The following is a 21,642-nucleotide window of genomic DNA, read 5'->3' as shown; positions in this document are numbered from 1 at the left end:
TTTTTCATCTTAGTTGTACTCTTTATTAATATCTTCTACTTGGTGATACAGTATGCTTCTAGTTTCTATTCTTTGTTATAGATTCCTTTAATTCTTCGAAGATATTTAAGACAATTGATTTAGGGTTTTGTTCAATAGATGTAGTCATGATTTGTCAATTTATCTCCTCTCCAATTATTACCTTCTCACTTTTATTTGCAAGTGTTTAATGTCATGTTTAAAATTGGATATTTTGAATATTATAATGCAATAACTCTGGAAATCATATTCTTGTTTCTCCTTAGGATTTATTATTGCTACTTACTGTAGGTTATAGTTGTTTAAATGACTTTTTAAACTATTTTTTTTTTGTTGTTGGTCGTGGGGCTTGAACTCTGGGCCTGGGCGCTGTCCCTCAGCTCTTCAGCTCAAGGCGAGCGCTCTACCACTTGAGCTACAGCTCCACTTCCGGTTTTCTGGTGGTTTATTGGAGATAGGAGTCTCACAGTCTTTCCTGCCCGGGCTGGCTTTGAACCGCGATCCTCAGATCTCAGCCTCCTGAGTAGCTAGGATTACAGGCATGAGCCACCAGCGCCCGGCTTTTTAAACTATTTTTATATAGAGTCTATTGATTGTAGCCACTTGCCTCTGTTCTCTTAGCTTTGTAGTCAACTGGTGATTTGATAGAATTTCTTTAAACATCTAGAGTCAAAATAAAACTTTGAGAGGCAAATGTGAATTCAAGACCAGTCCATGCAAAGTTAGCAAGCCCCTATTTCAAAAGCAAATATAGAAAAAAGGGTTTGGAATGTGTCTCAAGTGGAATAGCACTTACCTAACGTGTGTGAGGCTTTTGGTTCAATTCTTAGTACCAGGAAAAAGAAAGGAATAAAGGAGATAAAGGAGGAGAAGAGGCTATGAAGGGGGAGAAGAGGGGACAAATTGGTTGGGGAAAAGGGGGAGAGCAAGGGAACAAGGAAGGAAGGAAGGAGGGAAGGAAGGAAAGAAGAAAGGAAGGAAAGGAAGGAAGGAAGGAAGGAAGGAAGGAAGGAAGGAAGGAAGGAAGGAAGGAAGGAAGGAAGGAAGGAAGGAAGGATGGAAGGAAGGAAGGAAGGAAAGAAGGAAGGAAGGAAGGGGGAAAAGAAAATAGGAAAATAGGTAGGTCTTCTAGTTCTTGCAGATTGGGTTTGTGTTGAAACATTCCTTCAACATATAGCCAGATCTTATGCAATTCTTCCTTAGCCTTTTTTTGAGTATCACTATATTCCTGATTATGTAGCACCAAATCAGCCAAAGGTGAAAGCTTAAGGTCTTCTCAGTCTTTCCTTAACATGTGCCTAGCCCTTGGCATGCATTGTGGTCTTCTAGATTGTCTAGTTCATGTGGAAAGATATTATATGGGGTAATATCTTTATGACCCCCTGTGTCCCTTCCCTAGCCTCTTCCTTTTTTAGCTTTTTGGTGTCTTTACCTTTTGTTCTATCTGTATTCCCTAGCCCCAGGTAACAACGACTGGTGTATTTGCCTTTAAATACATTTGAGACCTACTTTGCAGAATGCTTAACCCAGCCCTGAGAAAAGTCTAGGGTGAGTGAAACCAAGGCAAACCCTGAATGAGTATGTAAAGAAGCCACAAGATAGGTCAAAGCATACAATCAAGGGCTGGCATATTGCTGAGTGCTAAAGCAAATGATCATGAGGCCCTGGGTTCCATACCAAGCACCACAAAAATAAGTTAAATAAGTAAATAAAACCATAAGAACAAAGTTTATATCACCACTTTTAGCACTAGCATGCAGTACCAGTGGCTGCCTCTGACTTGGGAGTTGGTCATGATAGCCAAGTACTGTCAAGTGACACTATCTTAAAGCAGAGCTGTGCTATTGAGCTGTGCTGGCTTTAGTTCTATAGAGGTTTTTAAAAAATGACAGTGTCACCAGGCATCAATGGCTAAAACCTGTAATCCTAGCTATTCAGGAGACAGATCTAAGGATTGCAGTTCAAAGTCAGCCAGGGCAGGAAAGTCTTTGGAACTATTATCTCCAATAAACCACTAGAAAACCAGAAGTGGCATTGTGATTCAAAATGGTAGAATGTTAGCCTTGAGCCAAAAGAGCTCAGGGACAGTGCCCAGGCCCTGAATTTAAGCCCCATGACCAATAATAACAACAACAAGAAAAGTCAGTGTCATTCCATTTTTCCATCATGTCTTAAAATGGGAGTCGGGTAATGCCTCTACCTCAGCCACTTGACCTTTGTGGAGGCATGATATTCACTTTTTATAATGGACCTGGAGAAGCAATTTCCCCTGCGTACCAGCAGCCCACTCGCTCTTTTTCTGAGGAACAAAGGGATACAAAGCCTTTAGCTTTCTTCTAGAGGTTCACCAGTCCTGACAGGAAGTTCTTTCCAGGACAGAGCATCCTATGGTTTGCAGATGTCCACACCCCAGAAGACTCCACTACCTCTTCCACAGAGACAAGGTAAGTGTTCTTCACCTGTACAGGTCAATCACTAATGAGGGCAGGGTCAAGAGAGACTAAAAAATCCCCTGGTTGGGAGATTTCCTTTGGCAATCCCCAGTTGCCCCTCTGCTCATCCAGTGTGGCTTGGGATGGTGGTAGGTGCACAGTGACACCACATTTGCTCTGTCACATCCACAGGGGCCTAGGCAGCAACTCCTTTGTGCATCTTCTTTCCAGACCTGAAGAGCACCTTATTGGACCATCCCCCAGACCAGGGGCTCCTCTGCCCTGCCCAGCAACTCTGTAGTCCCACCTCGGTTCCAACTCCCAAATCACCAAAGAAGCCCAAGATGCAGATGGCTGGGGACATATTCCCTACTGACTGGAGCCCACCACCTGTAGAGTTCCTAAACCCAAAGGCACTACAGACACAGTGGGTGGGTGCAGCAGGCCCTCAGGGCCGGAGGAGACCACCCAAGGAGTTGGAGCAGAAGCCCTTGGACTTGGACTCAAAGCAGGGTATGACCTCACTGGAGGACCTGTTCTGGAACATGGCAAGCCCAAGCCAACAGGCTGGAACCCTAGAAAAGCACAGCCATGCTTTGGTAAGCCAACAGTTATATCAGCCTCTCTTCTTGGCTACCCTTCTTCAGTCACCCCTTCTTAGTTATTCCAAGGATGCCCCTTTTGGGCCTCCCAGATCCTCAGCTATGCCCCATCTATCCTTTCTTTAGCTAGCTGACCATCCTGCTCAGCTGTCTGCCACACCCCTCTCCAGCTCTTACACCCTAGAGGCTAGAAACCTGGACCCAAAGCCCCGCTGTTTCTATTCTCCTTGTTTCTATTCCTGACTCCTGCTAACTGGGTAGCCAGTGGTGGTAACCAAATTCAATGGTGCTTCTCAAGGCTTTCATAGCTGAAGTTGGGATTATGACCCTAGAGCAAAGGGAGGGTCAAGTTCTGGGCCTGATGAGACTCAGGCTGACTCTGGTCCAGTAATTGGAGTTCCTAAATGGAGGCTACTTATATATGAGACGTAAGGGAATACATAAAGCATAAGGTTTTAATTGTTTGCAGTAGCTCATGATGATCACAGCTAGGGAAATAAACTATATTCCAGTCATACAGAAAAGTCTCCAGAAAATGTTACTCAACCTCTCTTTTCTCTCTCCTCCCTCTCCCTCTTCTCTTTCCTTCCTTCCATCCCTTCTCCTCTCTCTCCCTTCCTTCCTCCCTCCCCTTCCACTTCATATTGATACAGAATGATCCTCAAGATATATTTTTTATTGAAAAGACCAGAGTGCAGGATAGAATATACTGCTTAAATTAGAGGGATCATAGATAATATACTATTGCTTGCTGTCCATGTACAAAATATTCCTTGTAAAAACACAAGGAGGTCACCTGTGGGAAGGGAATTTGGAAGCTGGGGTGAAGGTAAAGGAATACCGTCATGCATTTTGTTTTGTTTGTTAGTCATAGTGGTTGGACTTAGGGCCTGGGCACTATTGTTGAGTTTTTGTGCTTAAGCCTAGCACTCCACCACTTTGAGCTAGAGCTCCACTTCCAGTTTTCAGTGGTTAATTGGAGCTAAGAGTATCATGGATGTTCCTGCCTGGTCTGGCTTTGAACTGTGATCTTCAGATCTGTCTCCTCAGTAGCTAGGATTACAGGCGTGAGCCACTGGCACCTGGCTTTTATTTTTTTAATCATGTGAATGATTTATCTATCCATAAAAATAAACAGTATAAATTAAGGATTTAAGTTAGATTGAATCTAAATCTGTATCTTTGTCTTTCTTTTTTCCCCATTCCCACGTCCTGTATTTCCAGGACACTTCTGGGCACTCAGAGCACTATGTCAACAGCTTAGATTACTTACTGCAAGAAAAGAGGTGAGTGTGAAAGAAGGTCCACCATGAGGGTTTATTTCTGTGAAGTTGGAAGCAATTTTAGGACTCAGAGGAAATTCCTATCTGAGTGAAACAACATTCTCCATTCAGTCATTGCTCATCTTGTGTGCTCTACTTACAAATGAGCACATGGAATGGTTTCCAGATCCAAGGGTGACATTACTAAGCAGAGAGTTGCTGGATATTCACTACCAATTCTCATTCTAGGTTCTTTCCCTCATTTGGCTCCATTCTACCCATTTCATTCCACTTTGAGGGTGTTCTGTTAGATAGGAAAGAGGAAAAGCAAACAGTTGAATGCTAAGATACATAGTCTGACTGTGTAGCCTAGAAGTCACTCTGGGCAGTTAGACATTTCTATACTTCTGCTACTTTCTCTTTCCCTGTCATTGAAGCATATCTGACTGCAGTTGCACTGTGTCTCTTCACACTTGCCTTATCTCTGGTCTCTTGGTAAAACCCTATCTCAGAGAAATCTGTTTCTGGAGAAATCAGTTTCTGAACTCTTCTTATTATCTTCCCCCTCAGCAGTTTCTGAAGGCAGAAATCACATTGGTTGGCACTGGCAATCCTTTAGTGAGTTGCAGATGGTATCAGAGACCAGCACCTATTGTGCTTAATCTGAATGAATGCTTGAAGGTTGGCTTGCATGGAGGGACCCTTCTGGGTAGAAATGCCAGACTCCTGCTGTCTACTGCAGACTCCTCATGCTGTGAGGCAGCTGAGAACAGCTGCTCGTGTTGGGGTCATGTTTGTTGGCCTGCTCTTTGATGGCATGTGAGCAGATTGCTCACATGACCTGGTGCCCCTTGGTCCCCTCTCCTTTTGTTGTTTTGTAGTATCAAGTTTGCTCAATGCTTATAGGTTACATTTGCAGAAGTTAATTTACCTCCTCTGGCTGTGAGGATTAGTGCCTCCTTATACTGTATTTTTTTCCCCAGAGCTCCCAGTCCTGCATTCTTGCCCACAGGAGGGTGTTAGATATATGTATAGAACAATTACTTTTTTTTTTTTTTGCCGGTCGTGGGGCCTGAACTCTGGGCCTGGGCACTGTCCCTCAGCTCTTCAGCTCACTCTAGCCACAGTGCCACTTCTGGCTTTTTCTGCTTATGTGGTGCTGAGGAATCCAACCCAGTGCCTCAGGCATGCAAGGCAAGCGCTCTACCACTGAGCCACCTTCCCAGCCCCCAATTACTTTTTAACTCTGCCTTTGTTCTTTCTGGCCCTCTGACCTCTCAGAGTCAGTTCATCTCTTCCTTTATATACGCTTCTAGATTTTCATATTCTGAGGCTTTTGTTACTTAACTTTCTTTATCTGAAATTAGATTATAAGTCAGGAAAGTGACTATGTCTCCATTATTTCCCCAATGCCTAGCACTGTGCTATAAACTAAGTGCTTGATAATGGTAGGAAAGTAAATGTTTGTGGGCAACTGTCTTACCATCAGTATGCCTAGTATTGGGAAGTTTTTGCTGTCTACATCAGCTTGGGCTGCAATTAAACAATAGCCAGAGACTAGGGGCTTAACCAAGATGTGTATTTCTCACTGTTCTGGGGGTGTTGAAGTCCAAGATCAAGGGTCTGGCCACCTTCTTGCTATGAGCTCATATGATAGAGGATGCAGATCTTTTGTGTCTTTTTCTATCAGGACAATAGTCTTACAAGATCAGAACCCCCCACTATGATACTTACTTATTCCCAAAATATCTGTATTTGGAGTTAGAGTTTTAGCGCATAAATTTGGAGGCAGCACAGACATTCAGTTTGTAGCACACTATACTGGGTGCTGGTCTGGAGTACTGGAGTTTCTGATGCTGATGGTGCTACCCAGCTTACCTAGAAATTTAACAAAATGAGTCTAGCTGGAATTTTCCATGTTGTAAAGTTGCTATAGAAGGGCCCAGAAGTGCTACCTCACTTAGGCAAGAGATCAAAAAAGAATCTTCAAAGGTGTCATTATCCTGGAGCCTGGCTTGATAAGAAGGTTTTTTGTTTTGAGATGGAAGTTTACTACCAAATAAAGGCAGATAGGACAGGTCAAGCTGTTTCTAGGTGGGACAGAACTTGTAGGTGCTAAAGGGTAAGTTAAAAGGGTCAGGAAATTCAGCCCAGGTGTGGCAGGAGAGGGCTGGATAGTGAGTGGTCCCACAGAAACAGGTCAAATCATGGAAGAATTTTTTGCAGTCAGAGATGTATCTTCCCACATTTAAAAAGATTGCCTTTAGAGAATGAGTGGGACAAGATGAGGTAGGCCAAGGGGGTGAGGTAGGGCTTGGGGTGGAGCTCATACCTGGGAGGTCCTTTTGAGGAGGATAGTAGAGCTCCTTATTGTCTGATACCCTGAGTTATTGAGGTGCAAGGCTGTGTGGAGTAGAGGAATGCAGAATTAGACAGACTGGTTCACTTTGAATTGAAAAAAAAATCATCTAATTGGTACCTGATAGGATCTGAGTACAAGAGGCCTGGACTGAAGATAGTATATTTCAGAACTGAGGGCCTGTGAACACAGCTTTGGTGAATACCAGCTGCTCAGTGGCCAAATAGGGACTGGAGAGCCCACAAGATCCTCTCAGTAGTCTGTGGGGTAAAGGACAGAGATGACCATGGGATGGTTTAGTCCATCTGGAGAGTGCAGTGTCCCCCAGAAGTTTAAACCTAAGAGTCCTGGTTCAGAGAGACTGGGGAACACAGCTTTTTCTTATTAGGCCAGTCTTGTTCATGGGAATCTCTGCAACTTGGTGCTCCCTGATTCTGGCTCTTGTCTTCCACAGGGAACAGGCCCTGGAGCAGAAGTGGGAGAAGCTGCTTCTGCACGATCATCCTGATCCTGATTCCTCAGATTCAGAGAACAGTGAAGTACTTCTCATGCCTGAGCAGAGGTAAATTGTGTGGCCTTTTACTTGTTCAGAGTTCAGTCAGCTCTTTGTGTACCACTTAGGAGTTCTAAAACCATTTCCTCCTCTTACAGTCATATTTACTTATTGATTCAAGAAATACCCAGTCACCTGCTGGGCATCTGGGTATTGTCTAGATTTTGATGACATAGAGATTATCTGTCCAAGTTTGTAGACCCAGATCTCTTGAGGAGCTAGCTCCACACAAAACTATAGTCATATTGAAAACTTGTCTTGTGAAGGGAGGTCTTGGCCATAGGAGTTTAAAAAAAATCTTACCCCATGTATGGCTGTCATCTGGGTCAAAGTTCCATTGACACTGATTTAATAAGTAACTGGTTGGAGGAAGATCTGGATTCATCTGTACCAAGGGTCTCAGAAATGCTGGGGACCACAATCAGATTGCCTATAGGGTACACTGTTTTCCATCTTAGTCTTTTGGGTCTACTATAACAGAGTCCTGTGAACTAGATGGCTTATGAACAGCAGTAGTCCATTTCTCAGAAGTGGAGGTGGGCTTGAATGGTAGATATAAGCAGTGAGAGGTGGGAAACCAATATAAGCTCAAGGCTTTATTGGGGGACAGACCTGCTAGGCTGCTCCAAGCAGGAATGGAGGCAGCAGATGTGGACAGGTGTGGGCAGAATTTAAACAAAATTTTAGGGGGCAGTCACATGGGTCACATTATGTGGTCCATAGGAATTTGGGGGGTAGAGTCAGTTCCGAGAAAGTGTTGCAAAGGTGTTATGTGGGCTACAGGAATTGAGGAGAGAGTCACATTCTGAGAAGAAGTGTAACAAGACTGTTGCAACTGGAGCAGAAATTTTTACCTCACACTGGGAAAGCAATACAGCATCGAGGAAATAGAGACTTAACAGAATTTTGTAAACAGGTAGGGACCCAGAGCTGGACTTAATAGGCAAGCTGACTCTGAGACTTTAGAGTGCCAGCCTTGAGCAAAAAAGCCAAGTGAGAGCATGAGGCCCCAGTACAAGAAAAGAAAAGAATAGGAGAGAGAGAGAGTGAGAGGAGAGGGGGGGGGAGAGGTCTATTTCTTGCAGTTCTGGAGAATGGAAGCCCAAGATCACAATGACAGCATGATTGAGTTCTGCATTGGTCCCTTTTCAGGTTGAAGACAGCCAATACCTTGTGCCCTCATGAGGCCAAAAGGGCTAGAGACCTCTCTGGATTTTGTATAATGACAATAATCCTGTTCATGAGGGCTCCAATATCATGACCTAATTGTTAGGAAAATGGAGGAGAATGGAAAAGGAATAGGTTGGACTTGATCGTCAACAGGCTAGGAGTGTTTATTGCAAGTGAGGAACACAGACCTTCCTATGGAAGAAAAAAGCCAGAAGTGGCGCTGTGGCTCAAGTGGTAGAGCGCTAGCCTTGAGTTGAAGAGCTGAGGGACAGTGCCCAGGCCAGAGTTCAGGCCCCATGACCGGACCCCAAGAAAAAAAAAAAACCAGAACATCAAAAACAAGATGATTGGAGGCATACAAAAAGAAATAATCAGTGGTCTGCACATGAGTAGTTGACGTCATAGCTCTTCATAAGATACATGTTCACAAAATGTCACCATTAGTGTTCTGGGAGTGGAGTTTTGGCCTTCTGGTGTTAAGACTGCTCATTGGCTAGCAGTTCAGGTCCTACTAAACAGTGACTTCAACTGATTTGAGTAGATAAGAGCAGTCTCTTTAAGTTCCTGAACAACTTAAGTGACCATTACTGTCATGACCACAATCAGTAGTTATACCTACAGAAAAGCTAGTGGGAATGTGCTACTTAGCTCCTTGATATTTGCAATTACTAATGAAAGCAAGCAACTGAAGGAACTGAGAGTCCTTCAAGTTTCTCTCAGTTTTACCATGATTCTAGGAAACTGGATTGGAACAGCCATCCCAGAGAGGGAATGAAAGCTCCTTACAAACTGCCCGGAACCAAGAGAAGGCTTACTGTGAAGTTGCACCCAAATCCCCCCCGAGTGTAGAAGCCGGTCTGATGTCTCAGGAGGCATGTGGATGGATATGGTGGATCATGGGAGACTGAATTTCTCCAGTGTGTTGAGAACTGTCTTGGTGGTGGTACATGGAAGGAGAGCAGTCTTCTCTGAGCTGAGACCTGTGGACTTGGCTTCAGGAGTCTCCACTCACTGAATACATAGCCTTGGAATAAAACCTTTGTAAAATTTCTATAGCAAGAATAATTCTTACACTCTTGACCTTTCTATTGAACAAATCCCAGGATTCTGAAATCAGTGCTATTTTTTCAACTGACTTACTGTGGAAGGTGTTCCTGGCTTTGAAATCTCTGGTTCATTTTCGGAGCACATGATATTCTCCAGTAGTGCTTAGAGAAAGCTTCTTTGACAACAGCCACTTTGAGGTGGTTGTTTTGATGTGGGATCATTTTGATGGAATTGTTTAACCTTGTGTTGTTTTTTTTTAAAAAAAAAAAAAAGACTCTGATGTATGAAGCCAACAAACCTATTTCATGTCTGAATAGGGTCATGGTGGGGGCCAGGGGAGCAATATGAGTCTAGAAAGGATGGGACTGAGGAGAGGGCTAGGCATCTTCTGCCAGACAAGATGTCATATGGTTGTCACAACTGTCTGTGACAAAAGGAGCTCTGATCAAACTGAGCAAAGTGTCTGTCTATGCCCTAAGAACTGGCTTGTATCTTGAGGAAATGACATCTTAAATTCTCTCTTTCTTAAGTTTCAAGACCTTCTGTGTATGCTGAGGCAGTGACCAGAGGGGGCAGGGAGAGATGGATATTTAAACCACAACATCATCATTTATTCTCAGCTCTAGGCTGTACAGGAAATCCTCAATTAGACATGTGAAAGTGTCTCAGAACTCCTAAAAATGCACATACATTATAGTTAACCTCACAAAAGTCCCTTTGAATGATGGTTTGGGGGACAGAACTATGACCACCACCCCACTCCCCCCCCCCGCCCCCCCGTTACAGATGAGCCTAGTTCTTCCAGACTTTAGATAATTTGAACATTTTTATCTTCTGTAAAAGTAACAAAAAGAGCTATAATATATACAAAGCTCTAATGGCAAACACATGAACAAAACAAAATATTTTACCATCTGTATGGTGGTTTGCTAAGACTATTTCTGAAAAGTCTACAGACTCAGTTTTCCTGTTTTTCTATCATTATTTCCATTTGTTGAGCCATTTTATTCTCAGGAGAGTCCTGTGATGCAGGTAGTGTCTTACTTTGTGTCATTTGTCAGAAAGTAAGATGGATTCTTATGGTTGGGCAGCCAGGGGGCCACCAACTATGCTATTGCACCTCCAGTGCCAGCTGCTCATATTTCAGACAGTGGATCAGAATGGGAACCTGGGTTGGGTGATCCTTTAGTGAAAGAAAGAGAAGAGGTATTTGCTTTCATTATTGTAACCAAACCATCAAGCAAACAAGCAGAAGATTGTCATAGGGAACAAACAGAATGTGTCTATTCTTCTCTCTCGGTATTTCTACTCCATAGAATGATCCTAGTACATAATTGAGTACATCACGTGTGTGTGAGAGAGAGAGAGAGAGAGAGAGAGAGAGAGAAAAGAGAGAGAGAGGCAGAGACAGAGACAGAAACAGAGACAGAGGCAGAGACAGAGACAGAGACAGAGATAGAGAGAAACTGTGTTTAAGTATGTTGGGTTGGGAAAAATGGTTAAAGTAGTCCCTCTCCACCTATGATTTCACTTTCTGTTTCAGCTACCCATAATCAAGTACTGTCTGAAAATACTTATTGGGAAGTTAAAAACAAACTTCAAATTATATACTATTCTGAGTACTGTAGTATGATGAAATCTTACAGTGTTGCTTCACCTCGCCTGGGATATCCTTTTGTGCATAGTATATACTACTCACCTGTTAGTAACTAAGTAGTTGTCTGAATTAACAGATAGGCTTTAATAATCAGTTCTTGGATTCAGGTAATCCCTATTTTACTTAGCAATGATCTTAAGGTACAGAATAGTGATAATGAATTTCAGATATGCTTCAGTGTTTCCTTTATATGAAAGGGTGGAAGTTCCTTTTTTGTGTGTGGAGGGGGAGTCCTCTGGGGGCTTGAACTCAGGGATTCTTGCATTCTTGATTGCTTTCTTACTCAAGGCTGGAGCTCTACCACTCAAGCCATACCTCCACCTCTGGATTCTGGCTGGAGGTGAGTCTCATGGACTTTTCTGCCAGACTGTTTTGAACCATGATCCTCTGATCTCAGCCTCCTGAGTAGATAGGAATATAGGTGTGAGCCATCAGTTCCTGGCTAAATATTCTTGATTTAAGGAAAGAAAAAAAGTAAACTGTGTCTGCCAAGATCTATAGAAGAACAGATCTTCTATCTGTGAAACTGTGAAGAAGGAAAAAGTAATATGTGCTAGTTTTACAGTCATCCTCAAACTGCATAAATAAGAGCCAATATGTGATTAGTTAAGTGCCAAGTTGTAGAAGATGTATTATATTATAAGGTTTAATACTACCCTCACCTTCAATTTCAAGCATTCACTGAAGGTCTTGGAATATATCACCTATAGAAAAGGGCAGGGGGAAGAACTGTACACACACGCGCGTGCGCACACACACACATACACACTCACACACACACTTTCATCTTGCTGTTTTCACTCATATCCTACTGTCCATGCTAGTCCATTGTGTGGAGATTTAGCTCCTTCTTAGCATTCATATTGGTGTATGTGTACACACATGTGCACATGTATATGTGTATGCCAGTACTTGCCATACCACTTGAACTGCACTTCCAGTCCAGCTTTTTGCTGATTAATTGGTCTTGGATTTGTCTTCCTGGACTGGCTTTATATGATAATCATTAATCTTAGCCTCCTGAGTAGCTGGTGCCTGGCTTAGGATTCATCATAACTGTATTCCTTTCCTTATTCCCATTTCATTGAGTCATGATATAATTGGAAAGCATTCCCTTGTTTCCCTGTCCATGTGCCCAGTTTAGATCTGCTAAAACAGACTCCTGGGCATGGTGGGCTTTGAGCTACATTTATTAGGCTCTCTGGATAGTCTTCAAGTGCTCTGGAGCTCAAGGACTACTGACTTCTTCAGCTGGCACGGGGCCAGCTTCTACTACAGGGCTTCCTCAACTCATTCAGGAAATCTTCCCTGGTCCTCACTGCACCCAACCCTTCTCCCCTCTGTCCCTCCTAGCATTGTCAAGACTTCTGTGTCAGCAAGTCAATTTTAGCCAGAGGTTAGTGTGGTGATTTGTTAATACTTTTCCTGAGTGACCCATAGCTGACTCATTGTTTAGCAACTGGCATTGAAAACATGCAGTGAAAGTTTGACCTGAGCAGAACCAACAGGGTGGAGCTGTGCTAATATGCCATCTCCTGGCCCTGAAAGGGGTGTCCTGAGAGGGATTCTGGCATTTTGGGGAGTAAGGACTCTCCTCTCTGCTGCTGGGCTCTTCCTCCATCAGCAGATGGCACTGTATCCCCTGGTCTACAGGGCACAGACAAGGTACACCTAGGCCCACCTGGCCTTCCCAGGCCTCATGCTGTGCTCCAAACCTAGATGTGCTTCTAACCCCTACTGCTCTGCCCCTTGTCTTGCCAGAATACTGGTGGAGAAGTTCTCTGTGTCCCTGAAGGTCATCCCCCCAGTACATCCAGGTGAGACTGTGTTTCTGCCCAGGCGTCATCCCCTGCCCTGCATCTTGGACTCCTTACACCTAAAGCCACACAGCCACCTGGAAGAGCTGTTCCTCAGGTAAGCAAGAGGGGAGGACAGGGTAACAGTATAGCCTGGCCAGGTTCCCTTCCTCCTGGATTCCAAGAAAAAGGACTTCCCCAAATGGAGAAATCCAAAATTGTGTTCCATCCAATGTGAACATAGCACCTTTTAAGGATATAAGTGACATAGTCATATGTGTATGCTTATATAATTACTAATTTAGATGTACAAACTTTTTAAAATTCTACTTATAGAAAGTATTAGGTTGTGCATTTACATTTTCATGTAGTTTTTTTCCTTCTCCATGCCCCAGTTTCTCCATATACCCTGAGTCAGACTCATTATCCATGGCCTAAGCATTTTTCTTTCTGCACTAGGTGCAATCTCTGGGCCATGAGAGCCTGTGATGGCTGCTTCCATCTATAGTAGTAGCACCTCTTATCCACAGTTTTACTTTCTGTGGTTTTTCAGTTACCTATAGTCAATTGATCTGGAAGTATTAAATAAAAAAAATCTAGAAATAACTCATAAGTTTTAAGTTGTGTACTATTTAGAGTAATGTAATAAACTCTTGTGCCTTACTCCACCCAGGCAGGGATGGGAGCCATCTCCTTAGCATATACACACTGACTCTCTTGCCCACCCATCGGTCACTTTGTGGCTATCTTAGATGTCTGGTCAACTTGCACTATCACAGTGCTTATGTCTAAGTAACCCTTATTTTACTAATGACTACAGAGATAAGTACAATAATTTTGAGAACCAAGACATGCCAAAGAGAAGGCATAAAGAGTTTCCTTTAAGAGAAAAGGTGAAAGTCTTTAGCTTAATAAGGAAAGAAAAAGTGCGACGGACCAGCTCGGCCGGAGCACTAGGACCGACGGGACAGGGATCTCGGGATAGGTGGGCAAAGGAGTCGGCGAAGTGACAAACAGACACAGACTCAAAGGAGTTGCATCTGAGTGTATCTTTATTGAGGAGAATTAACATTTTTATACAGTGTGTGATTGTGACATAGATTTTTTCTTTATTTAAGCACGTAATCAATTTTTTTTAAAGGCAAAGCATTGATGAATTACATGAAAATTAATGACTATCCCACCAACTGTTTAAGCTAAGTGGTGCGAAACAAGTCTAGCATATTGTTTAATAGAATGCGTCATCTATTTAGCCTTTTTATGTTTAATAATTAATAAACCTAAGACAGGGCTGTACTTACATTGTACTCTTTTTAATTTTATTTTTATCCAACTAATTTCATCTTTATAAGCTCCTGTATAAGGAAATGGTTCTTGGTTGGTTCAGGAAATATGTTACTAACTTTATATTTTGTGTGAAAACACCATCTATTCCCTATAACGTAAGTTGGACTAAACTTAATCATAACTGTTGGGAGAATCTTTCTTTTTCTTTTATAATCAGAGGTCCCTTCTTTTTTAGAACTCTCTAAACTACTGGGATAACTCTTTCTAACTTAGTTTAATTTATTGATTTTGTCTGTTGGACATACCTAGAAATTTTAAGTCTCTATATTTACTATGCGTGAGCTGCAAAACCGCTTGTGAAGTTGTAGGAGTTTCTGGAGGCAACATCACATCAAATGATAGATTGATTGGGGCATTGCCCACATTTAATCTTTGGCCTTAGTCTTTATTACTTAAAGAAGCCATCTCTATTGGACTGGAAAAATACAACATGCTCTGTTCGCGGATCAATAGAAAAATAGCCAAAACGAGAATAAAGGCAATGAATGTACAGCCAAGAAGAATATAGTAAGAATAAAGGTAGAGGCTATAAAGGTGCAGCCAAGTGTATGGGAAGCCTTGAACCAACAACGCGATCTCTCACGCAGACTCTGCAGAAGGTGGCGTGACACCCACTGGTCACAGAAAGATGTCCACTCAGCTGGAGATACCAGGAACCACTGGAAGTGCAGAAACTTAAGCGTTTGACCTTGTTTCTCTGGCCAGAGACTATTCATAGAACTTGCAGTCCCTTATTCTGTTGTCAATGTCAAATCAGAAGCCATCTATCCACCACAGACAGCTTTATGGAAGTGCTCCACCCACCTGCGCCAGCCTCTCTTTGCTGAACCCAGCTAAGAACTCCTTGCAGACACATCTTCATGGCTGCTTTGCCTGCTGTGATCTCTGCTCCTTTCCAAACGCTTGCTTCGGCAGCTTCCCCTCCATTGTGCCTCTCGGACTGGGTTCCCATGGTGGTTGGATACTGAGCTGCTTGTTAGAGGAGGAAACAAGAGTTGTTGTATACAATGGCAGGCCTGAACTGGCCTGGAGGCAGGACAGACGCTCTCCCAGGTGGGACTTGTCAGGGTACTGCCACTGGGCCCTGGGTCACTGTGGTGAGCAGCAGTCACACTGGAACTTTTCTTTCTCAGAGAACAACGGGTTAAGTCTGACCAGATTGTCTTTTTTAGGGAATCCAGTTCTCCACCAACTCCTGGGGGATGCCTGGGGCTTGAGTCTATGCCAGGCTCCACTCCTGTCCAGAACCTTTCATTCCAAAAGTTTCAACCAAGTGTATGTGGCATGGCAAAAAAGTATATGCTTGAGTCACTGAGATCAAAGGTAAAAATCAAATCTGTGTCATTGTGAAGGAGGAAGACATATTCATGCTAATTTTGCTGTTGTACCTGCAAACATTTCAGCCACAGTTTGCAATAAGTGCTTAGTTATGTTGTATTAGATTATCAGTACTGCCCACCATTTCAGAAGTCCATTGGAGGACTTAGATTGTACCCTCCTTGGATGAGGGTCCACTATATTTGTTAGAGTCATGGCACATCTTCAGTTTGTGTGAAGTTTGTCCCCAGCCAAAAGCACACTCAGTAACATTAGGCCATTTGCCTGATTCTCCTCTGTGGGGGGAGGGGGGGGTAAATTCATGATAATGATCTCATCATCACTACTAGATCACTTTTTAAGAGAATGCCTTACCACAATACTCTCTAACACTTGTGCTTGCGAGCCAGTAGATCCAAGAATAAGAGAAAGAGACACCTGCAGGATTCTGTGCAGTAGTTTCTACTGGGAGTTCACAGAGTGGTACCTGCTCTGGAGGCTGAGGATGTTGAAAAAGGACTACCACTGCCCACCCAATAAGACACACGCAGGTTGACCAGCATTTGTGAACACTTACGACACATTAGGACATGAACACAGGAATCATGTTCTGTTTACCAGCTAGTCAAGGTTTTTCTATGTGTATTAGTGTATTTTTCATTACTATACAACCTGAGGCTTGGTATTTATAAGGAAAAAAGATTTGTTTACTGCCGGGCGCTGGTGGCTCACGCCTGTAATCCTAGCTACTCAGGAGTCTGAGATCTGAGGATCATGGTTCAAAGCCAGCCCGGGCAGGAGAGACCATGAGACTCCTATCTCCAATAAACCACCAGAAAACCGGAAGTGGCGCTGTAGCTCAAGTGGTAGAGCGCTCGCCTTGAGCTGAAGAGCTGAGGGACAGCGCCCAGGCCCAGAGTTCAAGCCCCACGTCCGACAAAAAAAAAAAAAAAAAGAGATTTGTTTAGCTGCCAGTGGAGGCTGAAAACCTTAACAGCACAGTGGAAAGATCCCACATATCTGTATCACCTCCTGGTGGATGCCACCACAATGATGAGAGCAGACAAGAAACCAAAAAGCAGTTCTCTAATGATTTAGGCCCACCTAAATGATTTGTGTCCACCTCTTTTCTTGTTTGTTTTATGGTACTGGGAGTCAAACCGAGGGCTTTGCACATGCTAGGTAAATAATGTACCACTGAATTACATCTGCAGCTTTTGGTTTTAAGACAGGGTCTCACCATGTAGCTTAGGCTAACATCAACTCTTGGTCCTTTTCCTATGTCTCCCAAGCGTTGGGATTACAGGCATGGGCTATAATGCCTGGCAAGTCCCACTTTTTTTTTTTTTTTGGTCAGTCATGGGGCTTGAACTTTGAGCCTGGACACTGTCCCTCAGCTCTTCAGCTCAAGGCTAGTGCTCTAACCACTCAAGCCACAGCATTATTTCTGGCTTTTTCTGCTTCTATGGTGCTAAGGAATCGAACCCAGGGCTTCATTAATGCATGCAAGGCAAGCACTCTACCACTGAGCCACCTTCCCAGCCCCAAAGGCCCATCTTTTAACATTACTCTTAACATAAAAGTACATTAATTAAATTTATTGCTATATTATTTTACTATATATTAAACTTATTTCAATTTTCATTAAATTAATTGAGTTACACTTTGCATTACTCTCCCAACATTTTCATACCAGGGACCAAGTTTTCAAACACAAGCTCTTGGGGGACAAACTCAAACTATATGCACACTATAATATTAGTTTTTGTTTTCCTCTTCTCTTCTTTTTTTTTTGTGCTGGTTCTAGGGCTTGAACTTAGGGCCTAGGTATTATCCCTGAGCTTTTTTTGCTCAAGGCAAGCTCTTACCAGTTGAGCCACAGCTCTACTTCTGGCTTTTTGGTGTTTAATTGGAGATAAGAATCGCATAGACTTTGAACCATGACTCTCAAATCCCAGCTTCTTGAGTAAGTAAGATTACAGGTGTGAGCCACTGATACCTGGTACCCATTACCCTTAACATTTTAATGTGTCCTTTATTATATTATGGAAAGTTTCAAGCATGTGTAAAAATTAAGTGAACAGTATAACTTACCTCTATTATCCATCTCTCAATTTTAGCAGGAATCAACTCAAAGCCAGTCTTTGTGTGTGTATGTGGGAAGGGGGGCCCGGTTAGCCTGAACTCTGGGCCTGGGCACTGTCCCTCAGCAATTCAGCTCAAGGCTAGCACTCTACTATTTGAGTCACAGCGCCACTTCCGGCTTTTTTCTTTTTGCTTATGTGGTGCTGAGGAATTGATCCCAGGGCCTCAGGCATACGAGGCAAGCGCTCTACCACTGAGCCACCTTCCCAGCCCCTCAAAGCCAGTCTTATTTCTCTTCACTGCTGTTGAGCAATATCATCCTCCCAGGATTACTTAAAAGTAGACACACATAATTTAATCTATAAATATTTTGCTTAATAATTATTAAATGTTAAATCTGTCTCTAAAATGGAGCACTCTAGTTTTAGATTAGTTCAATACTATTATTACAGCTAAAAATAGTCGTTTGTTATTCATTTCAGTCATTGTCAGATTTGTTAAACGTCTTATAAATGTGTTTTGTGGGTCTTTCCCACTGGGATCTGAACAAGATCCAAGCATTGCAATTAGACAACTATCAGTGAAATAATACTGCATTGTACTGATGCCTGAACATAAAAATTTTTCTTCCATTTTCCTAGGCTTTTTTGGGCATGCACATTACTTCCAAATCTTTTCTGTGATAAACAATACATAAATACTTGTCTGAAGGTCTAGACAATGTCCCAAGTTTCAGTGTAAAATTATCGAGTGTGAATATATAAACAGTGGCAAAGGTTCACCTTACTATATTGAAAGGAAATTTAATAAGAACTTGATGAAAATAAAATAAAAGCAGGAAGGGAAAAAAAAGTAAAACTGAGAAAGAGAAGGAATAAAGAATGGGCTGGGTAGGAATCAGGGCACTAAGGAGAAAAGAAGGACACGTTCCTGTGCTGCCTCAGCCTTAGGGTTGGTGCCAGCAGCAGGTTTTCTACCATGCACTGGCTAACCGGCAGGAAGTATTTGATAGATGAAATTGCTCATGGAGCCATGACCTGGGATCAGAGCAGCTCTGCCAAACAGGGCCAGGTGGCTGCCTAGCTTCCCTGGGGGAGGAATTCACTCCCTCCTCCCTCAGATATGCTAATGAGCACAGTAGACATGATGTTACCAGTCAACTCTTGAGGCTTGGGGAATGTGTACACAGCTTCCTAGAGGAATGGCCACTCTGTAACAGCACTGAGACATGTCAGGAGGTTCCAGCTGGGCAGTGGGTAAAGGCCACCTCTGGGAAGTTATCATTTACCGTTGAGTCATCTTCCATTTCCTGTTTATGTCAAAGACTTCGAGTCTAGACACAAGTGTGGGGTCAATCTAGCTATTCCTGCTGTATTTGGCCAAGAACAGAGCCTTGGAAGAAGACACTGGGCCTTGACATACAAAAAGTCAATGCTTGGAAGTAGTGCTGTGGCTCAAGTGTTAGAGCACTAGCTTTGAGCTGAAGAGCTCAAGGACAGCACCACCAAAAAAAAAAAAAAAAGTCAATGCTTTATGTGCTTACAAGTCATTTCTATCTCCCTGGTTACGCTCCTTTGCATTTTGCAAACTTTCCACAGTGACCATATATCATTATCATCATTAGAGGAAGAGAATGTGGATACTGGGTTTGTATTTTTTTTAATCACCTCTTGGGATTCACTTCTTACCCTTCTTTCCTCTGAATGAAGTGGGAAATGTCAGCACAGATCAAGCAAGCTGTCCATCTCCAACAGCCAAGCGAGTATAGATGGAGTTCAAGGGGCCTTCTCCCTTGGCCTTACATAGGTTCATAGGATCATACACAAGAAGGTTCCTCTTAGATTCTGGCTATGCAATTGGAGCTGGACTAGATAACCCTCTGTAGTACATCACTAGGCTGCCTGTGTAACCTCAGGTTGTTTCTCTAGGCTCAAAGTTATATGCCTTAATGACAGAGGCTGGTTGTAGAAAATTCCAGGGGCTAAACTTTTTTTCTCCTCCCTTGACAGCAGTTCAGAAGGAAATCTGATCCTCCAGAGTGAGCAGGATTGGAAGTGAGTCAGTAAGCACTGGAGCCCTCATGCAGCTCAGGCAGAAGCAGGCTCCAAGAGAAGGAATGCCTCATCACTTTGTTTATAGGACCTTGTAGGTGACCACTGAGGTGTCAGGGTCTACACACGTCTCTTGGAACATTTCTCTGCACATACTTAAGCTGGGAGAAAGAAGTAGGAGGTGGGTGATCCTGAGCTTCATCTGCCTAAATGGTGCTTGTGTCCTGCATCTCACTGAGGCTCTGCAGATCCAGCTCTTGTTATGCTGTGTGTACCTCTCTAGGAGGAAGATGCCAGAGTTGAAGCCACATGAAAGAAGCCCACCAGTTTGGCATGTGGGCAAGGCCTACCTGTTCAGCTGGCTGTAGGTGTCCCCAGATAAAGAGAAAGTGACAAGCTGGGCAATTGCTGGGATTCCTGGGCTTCTGGCAGGATAGCATTGGCAGAAGCTTCAACCATTATTCGTTCTGTTCAGTTCAGGCATTTTATTGAAACTTTCATTTGAGAACTTGGCCAGGACCCAGAAGCCAATGCTATATAAATAACTGTCCTTGGTGTTTATCCTTCTGCTGTCACTTGGGATTCGCAAGGCATTTAGAGACTTTGCTGCTGGGACGGCTGCCCACAAAAAATGGACAAAGAGGTAGAAGCTTAAAGAATTTACCCTTAGACATTATTAGGACCAGAAATTCCAAGGATGGTGCTCTGTTCCAGAAGCCCTACACACTGACCCAAGCCAGTTCCACCTAGTGTCTACTTGTTCCATAGATTTCCTCCCTATCCTTCCTTCCATCCCAGTGGTGAGGGTGAAAGCAGTCATTTGCCCTCTGTCACGGCTCTCATGGCTGGGGATTAGCAGTGCTGGGACTGTGGCTGTGCCCAGTAACAACTAAGGGCCTCCTTGGGAACTTTCCAGGGAGGGGACTCTGGAGCCAGCAGCTGGCCTGTATAGCATCTGCTGACCCTTCCCTTCTCCGTAAGAATCGTCTGACATTCTCAGGATAACTTTTGTCCTCAGCATTGGCAAAGTTACCCCTTGACCCCACACCATTGTTCTTGATGTGGAAATGTAACACAAGAGTTCTTAAATTTGACAACGGCTAATTCTATCTATCTATCTATCTATCCATCTATCCAGTCAGTTGTGGGGCCTGAACTCTGGGCCTGGGCCCTGTCCCTCAGCTCTTCAGCTCAAGGCTAGTTAGTGCTCTACCACTCGAGCCACAGCACCATTTCTGGCTTTTTCTACTGATGTGGAGCTGAGGAATCGAACCCAGGGCCTCATGCATGCAAGGCAAGCACTCTACCATGGAGCCACCTTCCCAGCCCCAATTCTACCAGTTTTTGTGCTTTCACCATGCACACCTCCTATCATCTTTTCTTTTCCTCCATACTTTCCTGCTTGGGTGCTGGGGTGCTGATGTAAAGCCTCTTCTTCCTACCCAAAGGCAGGGCAGTGTCTGGACATAGCCAGGCTTCAGGTTACCTGTGCCATGAGCAGCAGCATGCCTCATACAGTGCGTGCACACACTTGGCTCATGTGCCATCTTACAGCTCACCCTTGCATCTCACTTAGCTCTCGATCCATAATTCCTTGAAAGTCATCTACTCCAAAGCAAAGCAGGAAAATGCCCTCTCGGCTTTCTTGTTCCTCATCTTACAAATTAAATCAACATCAATGAACTCAAAGGTAGGTCTGTCATTCCTCTGGCAGAAACTGCACTGCAAGGCCAGGATAGTGAAAGGAAGACATTGCAACTGTAGGGAATCTCTCCTTATGAGCCACAGTTGGATATGTGTGTTGTGAGCCAGCAGGGGCTTGTATAGTCGATTCCCCCACTGAGAAACTGGCAGTCCCTCCTCCTCCCTTCAGGAAGAATGCCAGAACTAGAGCCCCTTCTGAGTCCCTGAGGTGCCTGCCTCCTCAACACATGGCCTCAGGCAGA

At 43.5% G+C, this 21,642-nt stretch overlaps 1 protein-coding gene across 3 annotated transcripts in view; it reads left to right on the top strand.

The window, feature by feature from the left end:
* The first annotated feature begins 2,779 nt into the window (after positions 1-2,779).
* Fam178b (family with sequence similarity 178 member B) overlaps positions 2,780-21,642 on the top strand; it is a 93,974-nt gene continuing 75,111 nt past the window's right edge. The window contains exons 1-5 of one of the 3 annotated variants that reach the window (XM_042695460.1): positions 2,780-3,033; positions 3,385-3,401; positions 4,296-4,338; positions 7,128-7,235; positions 12,862-13,014. In XM_042695460.1, coding sequence (XP_042551394.1) covers positions 2,795-3,033; positions 3,385-3,401; positions 4,296-4,338; positions 7,128-7,235; positions 12,862-13,014 — 560 coding nt within the window. In that variant the 5' untranslated portion in view covers positions 2,780-2,794. Of the gene's footprint in view, positions 3,050-3,384; positions 3,402-4,276; positions 4,339-7,127; positions 7,236-12,861; positions 13,015-21,642 lie in introns of all 3 variants that reach the window. The other 2 variants (XM_042695457.1, XM_042695459.1) reach the window with 2 other exon arrangements.

This window comes from Dipodomys spectabilis, unplaced genomic scaffold (genome assembly GCF_019054845.1).
Source record: "Dipodomys spectabilis isolate Male_0828 unplaced genomic scaffold, ASM1905484v1 ptg000187l, whole genome shotgun sequence".
Taxonomy (NCBI): domain Eukaryota; kingdom Metazoa; phylum Chordata; class Mammalia; order Rodentia; family Heteromyidae; genus Dipodomys; species Dipodomys spectabilis.
This window is presented reverse-complemented; position numbering and strand designations above follow the sequence as displayed.